This window comes from Pieris napi, chromosome 2 (assembly GCF_905475465.1).
Source record: "Pieris napi chromosome 2, ilPieNapi1.2, whole genome shotgun sequence".
NCBI classification, from domain to species: domain Eukaryota; kingdom Metazoa; phylum Arthropoda; class Insecta; order Lepidoptera; family Pieridae; genus Pieris; species Pieris napi.
The window spans coordinates 4233225-4255740 of NC_062235.1; the positions used below are offsets into that span (position 1 = coordinate 4233225).

The 22516-nt window shown below is 34.3% G+C and overlaps 2 protein-coding genes across 4 annotated transcripts in view; one reads left to right on the plus strand and one right to left on the minus strand.

The window, feature by feature from the left end:
- LOC125062884 (collagenase-like) overlaps positions 1–22516 on the plus strand; it is a 39675-nt gene that overhangs the window by 8089 nt on the left and 9070 nt on the right. The window lies entirely within an intron of this gene.
- LOC125062861 (LIM domain kinase 1) lies at positions 207–21289 on the minus strand. 3 transcript variants are annotated; one of them, XM_047669075.1, is made up of 18 exons: positions 21156–21273; positions 16515–16605; positions 15456–15570; positions 14545–14675; positions 11899–12021; positions 11484–11570; positions 9732–9864; positions 9107–9369; positions 7917–8028; positions 7182–7436; positions 6466–6603; positions 5756–5857; positions 4829–4927; positions 3388–3542; positions 2697–2934; positions 2036–2227; positions 613–1514; positions 207–234 (listed from the first exon to the last, which is right to left on the minus strand). In XM_047669075.1, the coding sequence occupies exons 1-17, from the start codon at positions 21175–21177 to the stop codon at positions 636–638; spliced, it is 3135 nt and encodes a 1044-aa protein (XP_047525031.1). In that variant the 5' UTR covers positions 21178–21273; the 3' UTR covers positions 207–234; positions 613–635. The 3 variants fall into 3 exon arrangements, with proteins under 3 accessions (XP_047525031.1, XP_047525040.1, XP_047525048.1); XM_047669084.1 differs by lacking the exon at positions 207–234 and having other exon boundaries at positions 530–1514; positions 9732–9861; positions 21156–21289; XM_047669092.1 differs by lacking the exons at positions 207–234; positions 11484–11570 and having other exon boundaries at positions 530–1514; positions 9732–9861; positions 21156–21289.

Here is a 22516-nt window from a genome sequence, read left to right on the forward strand (position 1 = left end):
TTATATACTTGTAAATAACACGAAGCAACTGTAGGGAATAAATTCTAACCATGGAAGGAACAATTAATACTTTGAAGCGAGTCGACCACCGAAAAATATCAAAATTTTCACGCAAAAATACCCAGAAATTTATTTTTCAATATAATCTATAATCCGTAAAGTAATAGTGTTTTGAAACATTATGTGGTAAATTACTGTACATCTAGTGTGTACGTAAATTAGCATTTACTTTTTGACGTGATAACGTCTTTAAAATCGTTTTAGTCGGGTGACATGTTCAGAAACTTGTGTCACACCAAAACCTCACGAGCGCGATCGCAGGTATAACGAGAGAGAGACGGACCGATCTCCCGTCTCATCTCGAGCGCTGCCAGTCATTCCGTGAATGTATGAAGAAAAATGTATATCATAGTCGAATAAGTAAACTTGTCATTTTACACCCGAAATTTATCATCAAAAGTGTGAATAAAACGATAGATGTAATTTAAAATTTGAAAAAATTGTTATCTTCATTAATTCCTTACTTCCCAAAAACTTATATCACCAATAAGACGTTATCACGTAAACATCTCGATCGTAAACCTACTTTACAAACAACCAATTTTTTTTTTTTTATGTAAAAGGCTCACCATATATTAAATAACTCTCTCGGGCGGGGACTTACGTACGTCATTCTGAGGCTCCAACTCCTTACTGATCTTCAAGTTCGCCAGCCTCACATAATTGCTGCGTGAAATTCCTTCCTTCCTTTTGGGTTTTTCGTCTTTTTTCTCAAACAGCGGCGTTAAATTCCTAACGGGCTCCAATTTCCGTCTATCGAGTTTCTCTTGCTTCTTATCTCGGTAGCTGTATCTCCCTTCGAAATCCTGCTTTTCCCCGATGTTTCTCCGGAATATCGGCGTCATAGGTTTGCCCAGACTCGCCAGTTTCAAATCGCTCTTGAGGACGTCCCTGTTTATGTTGGCGTCATCACCGCTAGGCCTCACTCTGTACCTCGGTGAAGCTGGCTTTTGGACGAAGAACTTGCTCTTCGACTTATCATCATCTCTTGTCTCTGAATTGGGTTTGAACAGTCTGCTTAGTTTTGGGGACATCAGTAACTTCTTTGCGAGTGAATTTTTCTCACATTTAACATCTATTTTTGGTTCTTTCTCCTCTGGCTCGGCGCAAGTGAAGTCGTAACTGGCTTTTTTGGAGAGTATGTTACTTTTGACGATATCTGTGATAATTTTGGGATTACAGTCGATCTGTATGTCAAGTTCGTCATCCGAGGAGTTGTCCGAGTCATTTTGTAGCTCGCAATTGTCCGGGATGCTGTAATGTCTGTAAAATGGAGGTGGGGTGTTGTGTTTGTCTTCCGTTTCGAGTTCTTCAACGGACTGATTTCGTAAGAATGCCGGGAGGTTTTCCTCAATTTTCCTGGTTTTGTTTTCGTTGAGTAAATTGTTGAGATGTGAATCTGGGCTGGTTCGTTTGAGAGGGGGAGGGTCGAGCCATTCGGATATATCGTCGACCTGTAACACAATAATTAAAAGTTACACCCCAATTAATAATAAAAAAAAGAGTGTGTGTACTTATGTACACGCGTTAGAAGTTATACTTCTTTGGCATATGGAAAAAAAATAACTAAAATGCAGTAGTGATTAACGATAAATAATAAAATTTATTTATTAGTAAATACTATTACCGTCGTATATGAAATTAATTTAATAAAAACACCAAAATAATATTTATTTATTCACACTGTTTAATTGTACTGTTACTAAACACGTGTGCTAAATATAAAAATACCAGAATATACAACTTGAACATAGTTATTATCGATTTTCATGCCTAGAACTAACTTCATTCTGTTAATTTTGTGTCACGGTGCGCGCGCATCGCAAAATTTCACTCTCGTCAATTTTTCATAACGCGCCTAAAAAAGTATAATTAAAAAAGAATTGGACTAACTTGACAACAGAGAGATATTAGAAATGGAGCGTAATGTTTTTCTTGTTTACACAAATTTTCTAAAGGAAACAACCTATCTGACCTTAGTAATATTAATACTGTGTCCTTCCGCACGCAGTATGTACCCCGGTGCGAGTGCGTGATGCGATCGAGACAGGCCGAGACGAGACGAAGCCGTTAACGTCACGACACGCGGTGCGATATGACTCGCAGACACACACTTGCCTAAAGCACGTCCGCCACGGACGCACTCTATGGCTGCGTTTGATTGGGACTGAAAGCATAATAATACCACTAATAAGAACTAAAAGGAACCAATTTTATCCTATTTTGTGAAAACTTACCCAACACCACTAGGACTTCTTAAAACTTATAGAATTTAACAAACGAAAGCGATTTTATAATTATAAAGACATTCAATTGATTACATATAAATAAGGCATTATTTTGTAATAAAATTTTACTGTTTAAAATTATTTTCAAGGTGCGAAAAGCAATGTGCTTCTTTTGCTTACTTCAGCATATAATTATTCCTAAACAGAGATTATACCAAGATTCCAGTCTATTTACTACCCCATTCGGCTGAAATGGGGTTGATTATGAAAGCTTTTAAAACTGAATTCAAATAATTACTATTAAATAATAATATCATGCAGAAAAAAAAGTTATGTTCTCAAAGAAAAAAAATTGAGTGGTTTTTGGAGAATAAATTCCAAGCGTTGACTTCATAAAAACCTCCTTACCTTAACCACTCCCTCTTTCAACGCCTCTTCCAAGTTCTCACAGCTGCATCTGGTCTTATTGGCGCAGAATATCCCATTATCCGAGTGGTTCGGACATTCGGGCGTGCCGTGGTCCCGGGTTGTAGCACGGTGCGTGTATTGGAGAATATCGGCCAGTAAAGTGGGGGGCAACGGCCCAGGGTTCGATAAGTGCATCACGAGGGACTCCAGCCATATTTCCATCACTTCAAACGGCGGTCTGAAAGAACCAAAGGGCCGATATTGTACAATTTATACTTTTTCTGAGATATTATTTTTAATACTAGATTTTTAAGCTGTTGCATAGCTTCTATCGCGGGCCTCGAGCGTGGAGACCGAATCCAGAAATTCCGTAACGAAAAAAACCTTACGCGTTAGAGCGGGACAGAACGCATACTACATCTATCTGACGAGATCGGTGCAGCCGGTGCGCGTTAGAGTGAGACAGACTATATAGGCAAGAATTGAAATTGATGAATTAATTTATCAAAGAAAAAAATACTGCGTAAAAAGCTTTACCGCGGCAGTCCCCGAGTGCCACACGTTTTTTTATTTAGCTTTTTTTATAGTACAATTGACTATGATTTAATTGTTTATATCATTATATTTAAAAGAAATTAATTATACAATTACTTTCATGCTTATCCAAATTATCGGAACGTAAAAAGTATACCTCGTATCGGGATCCAAATGGCAAGCCAGAAAAGCCAAACGGTATAAAGGTTCCGGGCAATTTCTGCAAAACTTCTCATAGAATAGTGATTCGTTCAGTCCAAAATCAGTCCGTCGCGGCAAAAAGTCTGGATCGGCAGATACGCGACCAATTATCTAAAGACAATGAAATAAATAAGATATTGTTTGACATAATTCGACTTTCCATTCATAGTTATTATACTTGACCTATTATTAAAAAGTAAATCGTAAATCAAAATAAAAAATATATCAAATTCTACATTTACTACCATTTCTCCAATCAAGGGCACATAAGCACATGGCATTCATGCAAAGAAATATACGAAAATTACAACAACTTCCTTAATATTACGTTATTACACAAAATGTTTGTCTTTTGGCGAGCTCGGTCAATCTCAATTCTATACAAATGACGTCATCTTTGGTTATGGAAATATAAAAATAAGAAATATATTAAAGAAAAAAAATCTTCAGTCAGAAGTTTTCAGTGGAACATTGTTGTTCTAAATTCTTCCTTATCTCTCCGTTGATGGACCTGCAGCCGGCTGTTGTCTCACTGGACCAGGTAGATATAAACTAATTGGACTAGTGAAACAGCACCCAGATACAAGCAAACACACAAAAAATATGGCCACCGTCGAGGTCTTCATAAATTTCCCTGGTCAATCAATCTAAAGATGCTAACAACTTTCTCAAACGAAGTTTATTTTGTGTAAATTTTCGGTTATACAAAAAAATATATTGTATAGTGTTTGAGCACGCCGTCCGTACCTATAGTCGAGGTCACAGTTTAGTTATATTTTATGCAACTTGTTTTTTTTGAAGTTATACTTCTTTAGGCGCGTTATGAAAAATTGATGAGAGTGAAATTTTACGATGCGCGCGAACCGTGACACAAAATTAACAGAATGAAGTTGCCCACGGAAGATGCTACGGCATTGGACATGATTTAAAAACAACATTCGAATAATAATAGAATTTATGTTACACTTAATGTAAGAGAAGAACTTTATTGACTATAATGACTCCTTTTCTAGTCTTTGATTATTTAATTGTAATTAATTATTTGCATGCAATCAAAAACTATTTTAATAATGCCAAAGAAGTATAACTTCTTACGCACGTACATAAGTACACGCACCCTTTTTTTTCTAATGTGTGGCCGGCTTTAAATACATTAATGTCTTTAATTTGTTAATTTTCACTTAACCAAATGTTTTACACTTAGAATCGTGGTTTAAATTCCCGATACGCATGTTAACAAGAGTCGAAAAATCCTTTACAATTCCATTTTATCTATAAAGACTGCAAAATCATATATATAAGTGTATATAATATATATAGATAATACCAACGAATAATTATATATATTGTGACAATTCAGATCATACTATGCAAACCGGCTGTTAAAAATGACTTACCTCACAAAGTATGATCCCGAAAGAGAAGACATCCACCTTCTCATCATACACGTTGCCGTTCATCATCTCTGGAGCCATCCAGTAAGGGTTACCTACCACCTGCAATATAAATTTTACGATTAATAATTTCGTTCTACAGCTTTAACTTACAGTTTTATTTAAGTAATTCATAAACGAAAAAATACTGTTAAATGTGTGTTCTGTTATTTATAAAAATAAGTTCACAAAATGAATTTGTTACCTACCCTTATTGATGGATGAACGTTGATTCTATTTTTATACGATATATTGTAAGTGTGGACACTAGAAGAAGAATAAAGAAGGTGTGTCCCAAAATAAAGGGCGGATCCTCGACTTGTAATATACATAAATTACGTGTCACGTTGTTTGTCCGCTATGGACTCCTAAACTACTTAACCGATTTCAATCAAATTTGTATACCGTGTGCAGTTTGAACTAACTTAAAAGATTGGATAGCTTACATCTTCATTTATACCCGTAATATTATTTTATTTCAATTTATATGTTTACTATTTGACAGTCACAATTCTAACAGATGGCGCTGTGATGAAAGTACCAATGTTGCACATAAGCTACAATTTAATGGCATAACCACCAATTAAGCATGGGGGTCCCATGACTGGTGTTCTCCTACCCTTTCCCTTGAATAGTTTACTACTATGTAATATAACAAAACCATTAGCCACAGCAACGCTTGGCCGAGTCTGGTAGTAATAAATGAGGTTAAGTAAACTTATTTTTTTCTGATTTATTTTATAAATGATGCAAAAAAGACCGTGATGTCGAGATTCCACTAGTACTCAGTAGTTATAAACGCTTCAAGTAATACGTAACGCAATTTTTGAATAGGACGCCATCATATCGTTTCTAGTTGCGGATTGAAGAAGTTGCTACAAAATAAATTACCGTATATCGTTTCCGTCGAAGCGACGAATGCGGCGGCGCGCTACTAGCCGTGCGTTGTACGATACGGGCTAACCCAAAGTCCGCTACTATGACTGTCATATCCTGCAAAAATTACAGAAATACAAATCTCTAACACTTTTATCCCAACTCATTCTTTCACACATTTAAATATCTATTTAATAGGATTTTAGGGGGCCTCATAGCCTAGCGGTCTTATTAAGTGGCAGCTAGGTGAGTGGTACCGGGTTCGATGCCCGGTTCGAGGGCAAGTTTCAATTTAATTTAAATTTGTTCTCGGCCTTTGGGAGGGTTGTGCGGTACCGGGCGAGTGCCTAAACCGTACATGGAGGACACGGTCGAATTTCTGAAGACAAGCACGAATTATAAAAAATCCTATACTTGACGCTGGCACAAATCACAATGCACAAATCGTGCCAGAGCCATAAAAAAAAATAGGATTCTCCGGCAAATATCCTTTCCTGTGTCGATTTGAAAAATATTCAATTTAAAGTAATCACGTAAAAGCGTATTTCCTAATTGAGTGCTTAAGATTCGGAGATATCATAAAAATAATTGTCTTTTAAATAAATAATAAAAAATTAATAACCCTTTGTGTCTCATGGTTTTTAAGATTACACTAACAATAAAAACCTTTCGAAAGTACTAAGAATTTCTACCAATCTATTTGATAAATATATTAATTTTTATACCTGGTCCGTCCTAACGAGGCAATTGTGTGAGTTGAGATCTCTGTGTATGACATTCATACGATGTAGATACCCAACGCCCGCAGATACGTCCCGAGCCAAACGGGCGCGTACGCTCCAACTTAACGGGCGACTTGTGTTCTAAATTATAAATTAACTATGTAATATAAATTAAAAAAAATTACTGTACTACATCCAACTATTGTAATTTACACAAATACTTTTTGCTATTAAATTTAACGAGAAAGTTTTAACATTTCTAAATGTTAGGTTTCCTAGAAAAGCGATCATTTTACGGCCGTCTTAAATTTTTAACATAATGCAAAAAAACAATCATTTTCGCTCGTCCAAGTCACGTGCACTCATTGTATTAATTAAATATGGGCACCGCTACACGCGAAACGTTGAACTACTGTTTATCACCGCTATGATGGCCGTCATGCAAATGACAGCACCGCTATTTGACGTTACGGTGACGCTCAACGTTCTCTAGATAACCTACTCCGAGGTTATTTATAGACAACGTATGGGTGACGTCACCCAACGTTACATTACGGCCGTTAGATAACGGCACCGCTTTCTAGGAAACCTAAGCTTTAGTTATATTTTTGAGAATAAACCTGAATGTTCGTAAAAAATGTGTGCTATTTAAAATATAATTCTAAAACTGGATGTCAATATGTCGTAAGAAAAAGAGGAAATTTCTAGAATTTCCATACCTGCAATAAATCGTGCAAAGTCCCTCCGTCTACGTACTCCGTCACCAAGTGTAACCTTCTATCCCTATACAGGACTCCTATAAAGCGCAGTACATTTCTATGCCTCAACGATCGAAGAACTGCCACTTCCTTCAGAAAGTTCCTTTGAGCCTCTTCATCCACGCGGTAAAGTTGCTTCAGTACCATCACTTCATTGGTAGCCCGATGAGTTACTTTATACACTTGCCCGAAGAAACCGGTGCCTAGGAGCTCGCCCTGGAAAATAATTGAAACCATATAAAGACCACCTTAGACCGTTTTTGACATTTCTTTTAAAACGTATTATAACTAGGACAGAATTAGTGTGTATCAGTCAGATATTAGAAAAGCGAGCTTAAATTATATAAATCCAGAGACTAATCTTATTTCTGAATGAAAAATAACGATTTCATTAACTCATAATAATTATAGTTAAGTTTTTTTTATAGTACACACATAGACACTGCCAGAAGGCTCGCAAGTGCGTTGCCGGCTTTTAGATACGTTCTTATCATGAAGGGTCTAATTAGTATTGGTAATTCACTGGGCAGCTGGTTCCACATAGGCACCACCGTGCGTGGCAAAATTTGCATTAAATAGCGCTCAATATTTAATCAATTATCTAATATTGTCCTTTGAGCGTTTGAGACAAGGTAGTCTTATTATAATGGAAGAACATTTATCATCTAATTAACCTACATAGGTGACATAGTTTACCTGTAATAAGTCTGAAGCCCGAAAAACCTTTTGCCCGTGCGGTGGCTCCGCCCGAAAAGATCGCGCTCGACTCAGGTCACACAACACGCCACTCGGTTGTTCTCCATCGACCCTGTATGACAATTATGTTTTAACAATGGTAACTGAAAATTATAGACTAGCATTCAACTTTTTCTGAGTAAATACAATACTTAATAAACATTCATCAATACAAAATAGTTACATACATTTAAAAAAATTGGGAGCCGAACGCTAGAAAGAATCAAAATTTCGTCGTCAACAACGTCGGATTTTAAAAAACCCTTTATCATATTTTTGACTTAATATTACGGCTACATTAAAAAATTCATGTGTTTTAAATTTCAAATTAATCAGTCGGTAAATTGACGGATTTGATAGAAGCATGTGATTTTTCTAGAAAACTGTGTAATTTAATGTTATAATTTTTCAAAACAAACCCTTTGATTGCTTGTAAGCCAATTTTCATAATAACAAAATATGAATTAAAATAGTTATGACAAAATGATTATATTATTTTGAAATGGCTGCCCTGTAAAGTTTACTATTTGTCAGATCCGTCACTATTCTACGATTATGACGATTTGTTAATATTTATAGGGTCAGGTGGGGTAAATGCGAGTACCATAACTAAATTGACACATTCATCTATATGTTATTTTGTGGTCTTTTACAATTTACAAATAATTTTTACTGTGAATATTAAACATGTTTTAGGCTTTTGTTTGATGTAATTACTTATATTTAATTATGGTTGATTACAGATTAACTCTCTATTGCATTTTCCCGGTGTAAAGGGGTAAATAAAAATTAAATTTAAAATTCTAATAGTGTAGATAGTTACTAATCTGGGGTAATAGCAATAAAATACGCAAATTGAAATATACTTTGGTTTTTATTGCAACGAGATTGGTGAAAATCTGTCAATCCATCAGATTCAATAAGTTGTCAGAGTGTAGTGCAAGAAGTACTTTACGTGTATAAGAGATGCCTGTACTGCACTTCTTTTGTGTGTAAACAGTTAAAGTTATGGTATTACATTTGCCCCGTTCATGCATTTACCCCAACGACTATACTACTGTATTTTTAATTGAACTGTGTTATAAAAAATACAAACTACACGAGCCTCTGGATAAGATACATTGCATTACAGATATATATTAGGTACTCACACATCAAGCAACTTAGACATACTGCTACTTCTTTCCTTATCACCGAGGGGTGGCGAGGCAGCCTGTCTTCTCTTTATCACTCTAACTCTGCCTTCATCGCCTCTCCTCTTGAATAGTCTTTCCTTCCTTTCATCGGAATGTCTTTTGGGAATGTTTTCTTCTTTTATCTTCCTTTCAACGGGCGATTTTTCGTGCTTAGTTTTGTCTTCTTGACTTATACCGCGTTTAGCATTTATTGTGTCTGGATTGTGCTCTATTGTGAGCTGAAAGATTTTTTTAATAATAACTACATATTTTTTATACTAGACAACAAGACTAACGTACGAAATAACGTTATTTACGATACAAAATAAATACCTAATAACAAAAGCGATAATTAATAAAGTCGTAACGAATATAGTTTTTTATTAAAATTTTAATAAAAAACTAAACAGAATCAACAAAACACACAGTCATCTGTTATTGTATTGGAAAATAGCAGTCAATCATTCTTCCTAGAATAAAACTTAAATCTAAAACTGTCCACATATATTTTTTACTTTATTAACTAGAGCTGATACTTTAAAATTAAAGACACGAAGTTGCTTTGGACTAATGTGGTAAAGACTTAAAATCATATTCATACCTGTATAACATCTGGCCTAGCTAAAGTACGTTCGATCTCCGATATGGGACGGTTGCGTACCGGCGATCCATTAACTTCTAGCACTTTATCGCCGATGTGTAGCGTCAGCATACCGCAGCTTGAGTCTATCCTGCTTAAAAAATGCATCAATTATTTCTAACAAACTATTGAGGGTTTAGCCCAAAATAATGATGTTAGAAAATATGTATGTAATACCTATACTGCTGCAAAATAAATTGAAACATGTTTATATGTTTGTTCAATTGAAATAGTTTCAATAAAATATAAAAACCTAGTGATATTGTGAATAACAAATACTGAAAATACAAGCTTGCTCAAGCAGAAAATTCTAAAAGAAACAAATACAACAGAAACATGCAAGCTAAAATAAGAAGTATATTATAATAAACACGCCAATACACAACCTGCAAAAGAAGCCCACGCAGAGTCAAACAAGATATATATATATACTCATTTTACCGGTCCATAGTGGTCAAAGAAAAAATACATCAAAATATTAATTTTAGAATCATATAGTAGCAATCACATCTATATCTAATTAATAAAAAAATTGTAAACAATAAACAGTGGCGTAACAATAGGGTGGCAGTGCTGGCAAAATCCAAAGAGAGACCCAAGAGATATTATGTTCTATGGATGAATGTGAAGTCTCCAATACATATTGGGCTAGCGTGGGGACTACAGACCATTCCCTCTCGCCTAAGAGAGGAGGCTTATGGCCATTAGTGGGACATATACAACGTGTAATGGAGTACGCTGAAAATCTCAAAGTTTATTAAAATTAAACTGAGTGCAACGTGACGATTTTTACTGATAGGGCCCCATCAAAAGAATTTGCCACGGCCCCCAGATGGTATAGTTACGCCACAGACAATAAAGCACGTTTCTGAAGTTGTAACGCGATGTAAAAAATGCACAATCCTTAATAATAATCCTTATAAAAAGCCGAGTGATATACATAGTGTATATTCAAAGCTGTCAAAACATGAGTCCTGAAAATGATAATTTTATTTCAAACTAGCTGACCTGGCTAACTTCGTTCCGCCCTACAACCTTATAATATCGTTGTTACTTTTATTTAACTTATTTTAGGATTTCATTAATGTTAAGTATTACATTAATACAACTTTTTTGCAAATACAGAAATGTTTTATTGCTTGCCATTGCGAAAGAAGAATGGCAGTTTTACACATTAGGCATCATCTCTCTAGCGTCAATATTGCGATACTGCATGTTAAGCACTTTCTGATATCCAACATCTTTTGATCAGGATCAAAGCATGGTTTTGCATCTCCTCATTCACCTCAAGATCGGAATTTCTTGAACTGACACGAATTCGACGTAAAATGATGCGTAGTTTTGTCAACAGATGGCACCATATGGTTTTTGCATTCGTAAAATTAATTTATTTATTTATTGTTATTCGATAACTTATCCGATATTTTATTGCTTATTCTGCTATTCGGGACGGAAACAAATCCAACAAATCAAAAACCATGGCAATCGGTCCAGCCGCTCTCGAGTTATAAGTGTTGTAACAAACACGACTTTCTTTTATATATATAGATATCACGTTTCTAGAGAATTGATTGAGCTATCACGCACTTTAGCCGTTCTCATGCATTAAGAAACTTACGTTAACTTGCCATTAACACAAAGAAATATTTACAACAAACTAAAAAAATCACAATTCATGCAAATCTACATTGTCCAGTTGCCCATGCGCCATACCTATGACATGTAAGATTGACGCAGGCCTGCAACGCAGCTCGAAGTAAGGCACGTACCAACGCACTTATTTTGCCCGCACAACGCTCGCTGCAATTGTTAGCCCATTAATTACCGATGATTAGTTTGTTAATTAAATATTACATATCTAAGTAATTAGTTTTATGATTCATGATCTTATTTTATCAATTAGTTCACATTAGGATTGTACGCCTTGGTTGCGGAAGCAGGTAAAATTCAGTTAAACACGGTATCAATAATGACATTTCATAATATTGATAAATTAGTTTCTATGATAGTACATGATAAAAATCTGGTCCTGCTTTTTTATTGCGCATGCTTACTATTAATTACCCGTATTAACAAATAATGTTCGAGGTATGTAAAGAAATAATTTACAATTGTAAACAAAACTTACTGTGCAATAGTCAATGCTCCGCAACGTGAAGAATCAAGTCGTATGGAATGAGCCGGTAATCTTACGACTCGGATAGCGTGCGACCCCCGTTCACCCGCGCCGCCGGACACATAGCACGCCCCACTGGGGAATGTTTAAGTACAGATTCATAGCTAACGTGGTTTACCCATTAGGTAGTTTTGTTGAAGTTATACTTCTTCAGGCGCGTTATCAAAAATTGATGAGAGTGAAATTTTACGATGCGCGCGCACCGTGACACAAAATTAACAGAATGAAGTTGCCGACATAAAGGCCGATTTACATTATCTTAGTGTTTAGGAGAGTGCTTTAGTACAACTTGAAAGGCAAGTTCTTTAGTGTAGCGTTTACTAAAGCAAGTAGTGTTTACATGTTTCAACTAAAGTACTATTCTAAAGCACTCTCCTAAACACTAAGATAATGTAAATCGGCCTTAAGATGCTACGGCATTGGACATAATTTAAAAACAACATTCGAATAATATTAAAATTTATGTTACACTTAATGTAAGAGAATAATGATAAATATTTATTTATTTAATTTTTCGAATGTAAACTGAACTTTATTGACTATAATGACTCCTTTTCCAGTCTTTGATTATTTAATTGTAATTAATTATTTGCATGCAATCAAAAACTATTTTTAATAATGCCAAAGAAGTATAACTTCTTACCCGCGTAGATAAGTACACGCACTCTTTTTTTTAATTTGGTCACGTCTAAAACTTAAAAATGTACAATACTTTACTCTTATTACTTTAATTCTAATTTATAATACAATAAACTTGTTTAAAATACTTTTAGTGGATGGAAAAATATACGTTTACATCACGCTCCTATATTTGCGCTTTTGGTGGGTAGATTACTCTTTTTAAAAAATACAATAATTATATACTACGAAACGCGGTATATCTTTTATGTAGGTCTGTTAACATTTAGTAGATAAACCAAATAGTATTAAGATCGGATTAATCTTAATATTCGTACGTTTTGATAAGATGTTAAATAACCAAATTTTTGTATTTCCTTGTATTAATACGCATATAATAAAAGTATGCCTTGAAATTGTATACGACGCTTCTTTCTTTTTAAACCATGGCCACTTTTTTTATTTTTTTATGGCTCTGGCAAGGTTTGTGCATTAGCCAGCGTCAAGTATAAGATTTTTATAATTCATGCTTTTTGCCTTAGAAATTCGACTATTTCCTCCATGTACGGTTTAGGCACTCGCCCGGTACCGCACAACCCTCCGAGAACAAATTTAAATTAAAACTTGCCCTCTAACCGGGAATCGAACCCGGTACCCCTCACTTAGCACTTAATAAGACCGCTAGGCTATGAGGCCACTTCATGGCCACTTATATTCTGCTAAATTGATTACTTGATAACAGGTAAAAGTACGATAATAATGATTGATCGGATAGATTATTGGATAATTAGGAAAGTCCATTTGCATTATTATAACAGAAATGTTTATTTTTGTTACAAAGGTAGATAACGAATCGAGTTTTTGTGCGATTTATAAAAAGTTTTCTGTCCCTTTTGCTAAGTTTACCTATAGGTGTTTATTTTTAATCTTCCAGCTCAATTGTACTAACGTTAAAATAAATGCATTTGTAAATAATGTTTCAGCATTAATCTTATTTATTTTAAAACGGTCACTCATGAAAATTCTCTACTTTTCAGCAGCTTCTAAACTTGTTGTCTTTTTATGTATACAACCGTGTTCTTTATCAGTTTAAATAGTACCATAAATACTTTTAGAAAACTTATATAAATTGTAAGCAAAGACCAAAGACAATATGATTGTCACCTTCTTTGAGATTAAAGGTCTATAAATACTGAAGTGGAATGTTTTTACTGTGCAAGAGTAGTAGATTGGAGGAATTCAGGAAGAAAAATAAGATCTAATAAAGAAATAATGTATAACAACGCTTACAATATTTCGTATAAGAGCATCAAAAAAAAAATCATGTGTCCAATTCACACGTGGTAGAAGTGAAACCTTCAAAAACAAAGTTTTTATAATTAAAATATGTAAATTAGACTTTTTCTCTATCTAAATGTAGGATCTTTTCTTTAAAAAAAAAAATATTTTAATGTTAAATTTTTATTTATAACTTTAATATCAATCTTTAATTTGGTAAAAACTAAAATAATAAAAGTTTGAAAAAAATTCACAAGATCCAACGTGGGAGAAAATGAGATAAAAGCATTATACAGTGTACATAAACTTTTAATTAAGTGTGGTACGAAGTTTTCACGTCAAAAAGTTTCTATAACTAATGATTTGTAAATAAAATTGATAAATAATCTAATTTTATAATTAAACTACTTACTTGACTTACTTATTTAATTTTCACCAAATCTGTTTTCTTATTTTAGAAAATGTTCAAATACACACTAATTTAAAGTTTATACACTGTATAATGCCTCCTATCTCACTCTCTCTCACGACAAATCCTATTAATTTATGTGTCCGACTCTTTTTACTGTTGCTTTTTCCGTTGCATCCGGTTTGAAATCACAACGATTCTAAAGAAGTTTCACTTCAAAAACAACCGTCGCTAAAGACACATTATATACGAAAGAGGTTACAACTTATTATTAACATAAACCAGTTACTAACCAGTAAAGTCTCGACCGATCAAGGAGCGCATATGGCTCTGTGTCGTCGATGTGCGCTGAACAGGCGTCACAAGCGAAGCACTCCGGGTGAAACCGGTGATCGCCTGCCGCCATCACCGGTCCCGTTATTATCTATGAATAGAATTAACATTACATTATTACGATGAGGTTTTAAAATGTTCAAGTCTCTCTGAGTACCAGGGTTTATATGAACAAATATAATTCTTAATTGCTAAGCGTCATTTCATTTATTTACAGAGATACTTTAAATATATTCCATATTAAGTATCAATAGTACGGGAGCTAGCAACGTTTGAAAAGTAAGAATTTTTGATATGTCGTCCGTCAACAATCGAATTAATATCTAGCAAATTAAGTTTAAGCTTTTCTTATCTTTAAATAACATGGAATTAGAATTACAGACATTATAATACTTTGAAATTTTTATTAAAAAAATTAAATCCGCGTATGGCACATAGTAATATCTAACAATAAAAAAAGTATGTCAGGTAGACTTATTTAAAAACAAAAATTAAAAATTACGCTTTTTAAATTGTTTTTAAAATCCAGGATTATTACCTGGACAGGTAGGATGCGCACTAATGAACGCAACCGCTACCGCCAGCCAGATTGCCCAGAATCTAACCGAAAGTGCAAGAAGGACGACATATCACAAAATCAGCTGACCTGAAATTCTTTCTCGAAAACGTTGCTAGCTCCCGTACTAAAGATTATGGTCGAACTATAATGACATAACAGTGTTGTCAACATAAAAAAACGGTAATTTACAAATGCAAATACGGTTCTTTTTGCACACAGTCTATCAGAGATAAGTGATCAAAAGGATATTCATACGAATAACGCATAAAATATGAGGTAATATTTTATTCCGTTCAAATTCTATTAAAATACCTGGGTACATTGTTGGCATATCTCTCCAAAGCGCGACCAGTAGTCGGCTTGACAGAAAAGCAGCCCTCCCTTCTCGAAGTACCACGTCGAGAGCTGCGCATCGCACACAGAACACCTGAAAACAGATTTGATGCCGCATTATTCTACAAATACTTCGAAAATACCAGGTATTATTTAACTTTGATTTATAAATAATACAATAAAGTATATTTTTATTACGAAGAATTTTTCTAATGTGTTTACATGTCGTACAGTGTACTAAACAAAATAATTTTTATTATAACTAACAGATAGTAATAAAAACAGCTTATAATTTTCTTGAACTTAATGTACATTTCGCTCACTCAGGCTTTCTTAGTTTTATAAGCGTGGCGATTTCCTAAATCGTCGGAGTTACGCCCCGAGAGTATAGCCTAACGCAGGCACTCTCTTCGACTGTTCATTATTTCGCTTATACGTACGCGAGTGGTTAATATAGTAAAACAAAAATCCACTATTATTTAAAGCACCCCGATACATTTTGATCCTTCGAGCTATTCAGAAGCGTGCAGTCTATTTTTTCTATATTTGTATAAAAATAAAAGCGGACTATAAATCCCAATACCAATAGCTTTCCCGACCTCAACAATATGTTTTCATTTCATCCCAAGGTTGCGACGTTAACGCTACGGATATTGAGAGTACTACATCGGAATAGCATACAAAAAGGCCGGGAACGGTATATTTTTTTTTTTACAATTCACACCAATTGACCTAGTCCCATGCTAAGCTGGTGAAGCTTGTGTTATGGGTACTAGACAACGGATATACATACATATTATAGATAGATATACATTTAAATACATATTTAAACACCCAAGACCTAAGCACAACACCAAATGCTCATCACATCGATGTTCGTCTCAGCCGGGGATCGAACCCGGGACCCATGGATTCGCAGTCGGGGATACTAACCACTAGACCAATGAGTCGCCAAATTCGGTAATTTTTGTATTACGTCTGTGTGAATTTGTTTAATGATTTCCTATCGACAAAAATGCATTTATGCCATAAGCATACCTAAAGCAGTCTTTGTGCCAGTCCTGCCCAAGCGCTGATAGGTATTCATCGTCACCAAGCTCGTTCAAGCACCCAGCGCAACTGTGGTCCTCTGAAGAAAAAATAATTAAGTTAATAAACAATGAAAATATAAAACCTCATCTTTAAATGTATTTTTTTTTTCAATTTAAATAGAGTTGATTAAATTAACACTGGCCTAATCTTATTCCAGGTTTTTTGTTAATTCTTTTGAGTATTTGTGATCTGATGAGCTGAGCTCAGAAAACATGCAACACGCGAACTATGACTCCTTTATGTCAAAATGTCAAAATCCAATACATATTAGACGTACGCAAGTCAGACTCAGCGCAGTCCTGAATCTTACTCATAAAACGTCATCAAACTTAACACAGTAATTATCTTTTATTTCAAAACTAAATTCATATGAATTGTTTAATACAATTAGTTATTTAATTAGACTTAGATTCACGCGGATTAATTAAGCCTTATACATGCCAAGGTCAAATTAATTACGAAAGCCAAAACAATTCCTCAATGTGTGCCTTATCGTTTCTTTTTGATATCGCTACCCTGAATACTAATTATTAAGTAATCAGTAATAATCAATTTTAAATAAGCAAAACCACGCAACAATACACTATTGAATTCAATAAAGTTTTACGAATTCATACACTAATTTATTAATTTGTTTTTCCTTTAAAAAATATTTAAATTACGAAGGAAGAAATACTTAACTCAAACGGAATGAGTAACATATTTAATTATTTTTTCGTAACCCCTATATACTATTACGTTATATAGTCACGTTAATAACAAGATACAAGATTCTTAGGAGCCATTAGTCCAAGTAGAACATGTTGAAAATACCATGAAGTACCTACACGAAAAAACGGAATTATTAACTTTCTATACAAACTTTTTGGAAGACTTGTCAAACCAGACTAACTCTAGAAGGCTCCAGAGGTAAGACTGTGGTCTCAGAAATAGGAAGCCAGTTATTTTCGGAGTGCCCTCACTTTTCAGGATGTGTGCTCTTTCATTTCAATTATTCAAGATAACGTAGGAAACAGCTAGAATTGCTATCCTTGCTTGTACATTGTGGAAAATGCAATAAAGAAAAATGCATATACAGGGTGGCCAAAAAGTCGTGGATCAAACGCAAATAGGGGATAGATGAGGTCATCAGCGGCAAAAAATTGTTCTACGGGAGGTCTCTAAGGTCAACCCCTGCAGAGTTATGATTTATTTTGGTTTTATATAAAAATTGACTTTTTTTTACTAATTCTTCTTAAAATTCGAAAATATCTACATCCTGTATCTTTCTCATAATATCCACTAGATTGGTACTGATGAGTTCTTGCGTTAGACATACTATTTATAGTTGTTTATTGAGTGTATTCAAGATAATATTAAGTGATACGATATAACATTTTTTCAAATCATAAATTTTTGTTTACTTCGGACCCCACTGTGAAAAAAAATTACTCCACCGAAAAGTGTCCCTGTACTACAAGTTTTGGCGCATTTAATAGGGATTCTGAAAAGGTATTACACGTGGCCATGAGTCGCTCGAATATCTTTCTAGGAAGAATTACAAACAACGATTGTGAAATAATAATTGTATTAAAACAATTATTTCTCAATGGTTGTTTGTATGAAACAAAATATTTTACAATAAAATATGCTCATAAATTCCTGACTCTGACCATAATACTTAATCTGCACCGTCCAACAACTTCCTACGTAACCCTCCAGCCATCTGTCCAATTTGTTGAATCTAGTCCGATTCACACAGTACTGGTCCCATGTAGGTAAATAATCTATCATAAGTCCGAATCGTTGTTGTTTTTTCGTCCTAGAAAGATATTAGAGCGACTCATGGCCATGTGTAATACCTTTTCAGAATCCATATTAAATGCGCCAAAACTTGTAATACAGGGTCACTTTTCGGTAGAGTAATTTTTTTTCACAGTGGGGTCCGAAGTAAACAAAAAGTTTTGATTTGAAAAAAAATTATATCGTGTAACTTAATATTATCTTCAATACACTCAATAAACAACTATAAATAGTATGTGTTAAGCAAGAATTCATCAGTACCAATCTAGTGGATATTATGAAAAAGTTACAGGATGTAGATTTTATCGAATTTTAATAAGAATTAGTAAAAAAAAGGCCATTTTCTTATAAAACGCAAAATAAATCATAACTCTGCAGGGGTTGACCTTAGAGACCTCCCGTAGAACAATTTTTTGCCGCTGATGACCTCATCTATCCCCTATTTGCGTTTGATCCACGACTTTTTGGCCACCCTGTATATAATATAATATGCGAATTATGCGAGATTTAGGGCGTACTAGATATATCGATACTTCTTGCCTAGGTCGTTGAATTTTAAACAATAAATCAACAAGTATCATTTCTCCGATGTTCATATTTGACAAATAACATAAATTTACCGGATGTATTACAGTTAAAATATGTTTATACTGACATATATAAATCAATGAGCCTAATAGCCAATTAAATCAATAAGTTGACCTTAAATAATGTGCGGCTAACATTATATTATATACAAATGTATTAGCTAATTCAATGACACAACTTCCTTAAAGTCATATAGTAGTAACAAAATTAAAAATTATAATTATATAGTGAAATTATAAATGTATTTGTTTTACCTTATCCTTAAGTTCGGGGAAAACAAAAGACGTCAGAAGTTCACGAGTTAATGGCTGCAATTGGCCAGGTAAATATGGACGCATTGCGCATGATCAAAGCCCGGGAGGGTCCCTAGCACCTTCTATAGCAGAGTTACTTATTGTTTATAAACCTTTCAGCCCGAAAACTTATACGGGCGTAAAATAGGGCATCGCGGTGCTTTTCATTGTCATGAAATGGGGACAGAAAGAAAAGGGTTATTGCACTATTACCATATATAAAGCTCAATGGTTCATATTATCGTAATGTAGCGGATATTCAAAATCTTAATCCCAATTAATTCATTTTAGAAAATTTCGCGCTCTTCGTAAACAATTAATAAATAAATACATATGTATAACATTTTCAACATGAAAAAATATTTATTATTGATTAACATAGGCCTGATGACTTATGAATGGAATACTTCGACGGGGATTTATGAAAATAGTCACGGGCTTTCATAAGTTGATTTAGTTATTCAGGTTATCTTATGTCATTGTGCATGCACACATCTATTTCGCCGATTTCAAGCCTTCATTATGCCTTCATATTAAATTGTCGTTTCACGTCATAACTAAGTAAATAACATTTTATCATAAGAGGATAGAAGTATGCAGGATGTGCGTCAACATTCACGCGGGAAAAACTCAATGCATGATTGTCATGTATGCTTTTCTTAGCCCAGCTGTAGTTATAAAAGTATAACCATAATCTACTTGTAATGTATATGATATACATTTAAAAAGCAAGTAAACTATTAAAAATAGCCTTACTATGTCGTTAACTATATAAGCCTAAACTATTAGTATCTACAGGTTTAGTTGCTCACTTGGTTAAAGCATTTCAATGATTTATAAGGACAAAAAACAAAAAATTATTTGGAAGGTATAAAAGTCTACCACGCCAATAATGAAAATTATGTATGGAACTGTGGAATTTGATTGCTGTAGATTCCTCCTTAAAGGGTATAATTATCAAATATGTACTTATAATTTCTACAAAAGATAAAATTTTATGTCAAAAATATACCATCAAATACTTTGACGATAAATGTAAGAATAAAATGCATTTTATATAACATTATTTACATGATAATTCAATGTTTGAGACCAATATAAGTTATAACTAACAGCAGTTCTGAACATATTTCTTTAATGTAAATATTGACTAATACAAAATATCTATCACAATAATTTAAAGTATGTTTTTATGCATTGTCTGTTATCATGTTTATTTACTTCTTTAATGTTATCAAACAAAACAGTAAGGAACTCAAGCTGTAAATAAATATAAAATCATAAGTTTTATGTCAAAACAACAGCAGTGTAAAAAAATGTATTTTGATTAGATTGTCGTCTGGAATACCTTGAAATAATAAAATTAAAAATCTTATATTTCTACTTGAAAGACCGGAGCTATAAAGTCGCCTCCTTCATACACATTGTAAGTATAATCTAATCAAGTTCATTAGTACTATCTTGTTGATAAATAAATTATTTCTACAAATTACTGTGGTTTTGCTTGTAATAAATTTATACATTAATATATATGTTTCATTTCAATACAGTTTATCCAAACTGTGATAATGACAAATTAAGACTTTGAGTTTGGAATAATATCTGTATAAACTGATTGTTTACAGAAAAAAGAGTTTACTTATTGTTCATATTCATCACTCTTTCAGTTTCATCATTTATCTTATGGGAAAACTAATAATAGCGTTAGGAAAACTTTACTGTAGTGCAAAGTGATATACTGATTAATACAACTTATTTATACACATAAAAATCACGTTACTTCGTGATAGCTTAGGCACAACAAAAGATAATTTAAATACTAAACAAGTATCGCCCACACAAATTCAATGTCAAGCATACAAACATTTTATTAACTAAAATCTAACGTAAAACAATAAATTGATTTTATATTTAACTAACTTACCTTTCCTAGCAGAACCCTCCATATCATTGCTAGAATTTTTTAAATTTTATATTTAAATAGAAAATCACAAATATCGTCCTACGACCATTTCAACACTTGACACACACTTGACACGAGAATCGAGATCTCGATGACAAATCGAGTGACTAATGATCGCAATAGACAATATAGAATATGAAATATCAATGTCAAATTCAAGTGACCATCGTTGACAGTCAGAGATAAAGTTACTTAGAAATTTGTCTCAAACCCCGAGACAAAATCCCTTACGACTGGTAATACCCACTAACACCAAACAAAGCATGGAAATGATGTGCGAATTGAAAAGTGATTTTGTCTCAAGCCCCAGGGTGCTAATATAGACTACATTGGCGAGTTATTGCTTTAAAGGTTTTTTTTCAGGGGATCTAAAGAAGACTATATAGACAAGAGAGATGTTAGTCCTCCGTTCCATCCCAGCACAAGGATTATTACTTCGAGGAAGGTACTTCACTCTGGGCCATCACTTGCAAGCAGCAAAAGCCGCCCCACATGGAGTTCTCTGTTCTCACCTCTGGGCGGGAGCTCCCCAGAACCAGCTCCTTCCACTTGCGGTTCGACTCGTCACTTTCCGAACGGCTTAATTCCGAGCGGCGTAGAGACGTGGGGTTTCTCTGCATCTTCTAACGCATTTACCATGTTTATCATCTTAGGGTTCAGATGATTTGTTCGGATTAATACCTACATCTACGTTTTTTTAGTTACGATACGACGTCCGTCGTTCAACAACTGTACGATGGCTCGATCTGAGCCACGATGGTGGCTCGAAAAATTGAACCCGAAATGGAGTTATAAATCTTCCGTTTATTCGACAAATATGCCAGTGCCAGTTGCCAGTGGTCAGTCAGTTACAAATTACAAGGCGAAACAGGCTTGTGACCAACGTTCGTCCGGAACGGCCGCGTAAGTCTATCTGCAGCCAAAGTACCTTTACAATTAATAACTTAAACTAAGGCCGAAAACTACACGCTGGTTATGGGACTCGCCGATCCTCCCACTACTTGCTCACCCGCTGACCGTTTGAAGGCTCACAGGCTGAGGGCTTTGACTTTCTCCCTGCTATAGTAACAGTTATTTAAGACGGTATCTTAGACGGTTATCTAAGAAGGTGCACGGCTAAGCGCCACTAGTGGAACCTGCTACCCATCGAAGTATTTCTGAACCAATTCGATTTAGGGTCCTTCAAGAAAAGACCGTACCTATCTATAAACAAGTTAAAATTGGCCAACCATTATCAAATGTTTATCTAAGATTTTATTATTTATATAACTTTTAGATTTTATTTCTGGCATTTGTGTAAGTACGTTTTTTTATACGTAGGT

What these genes read in the sequence shown, in the direction of transcription:
- LOC125062861 (XM_047669075.1), bottom strand. Translation starts at nt 21,177, where the DNA reads ATGGAGGGTTCTGCTAGGAAAG. An exon ending in TCGGGATCATACTTTGTGAG is followed by an intron (nt 3,543 to 4,828) that starts GTAAGTCATTTT and finishes CATTGTCTTTAG; the next exon opens with ATAATTGGTCGCGTATCTGC. An exon ending in ACAGTATTAATATTACTAAG is followed by an intron (nt 1,515 to 2,035) that starts GTCAGATAGGTT and finishes ATTGTGTTACAG; the next exon opens with GTCGACGATATATCCGAATG.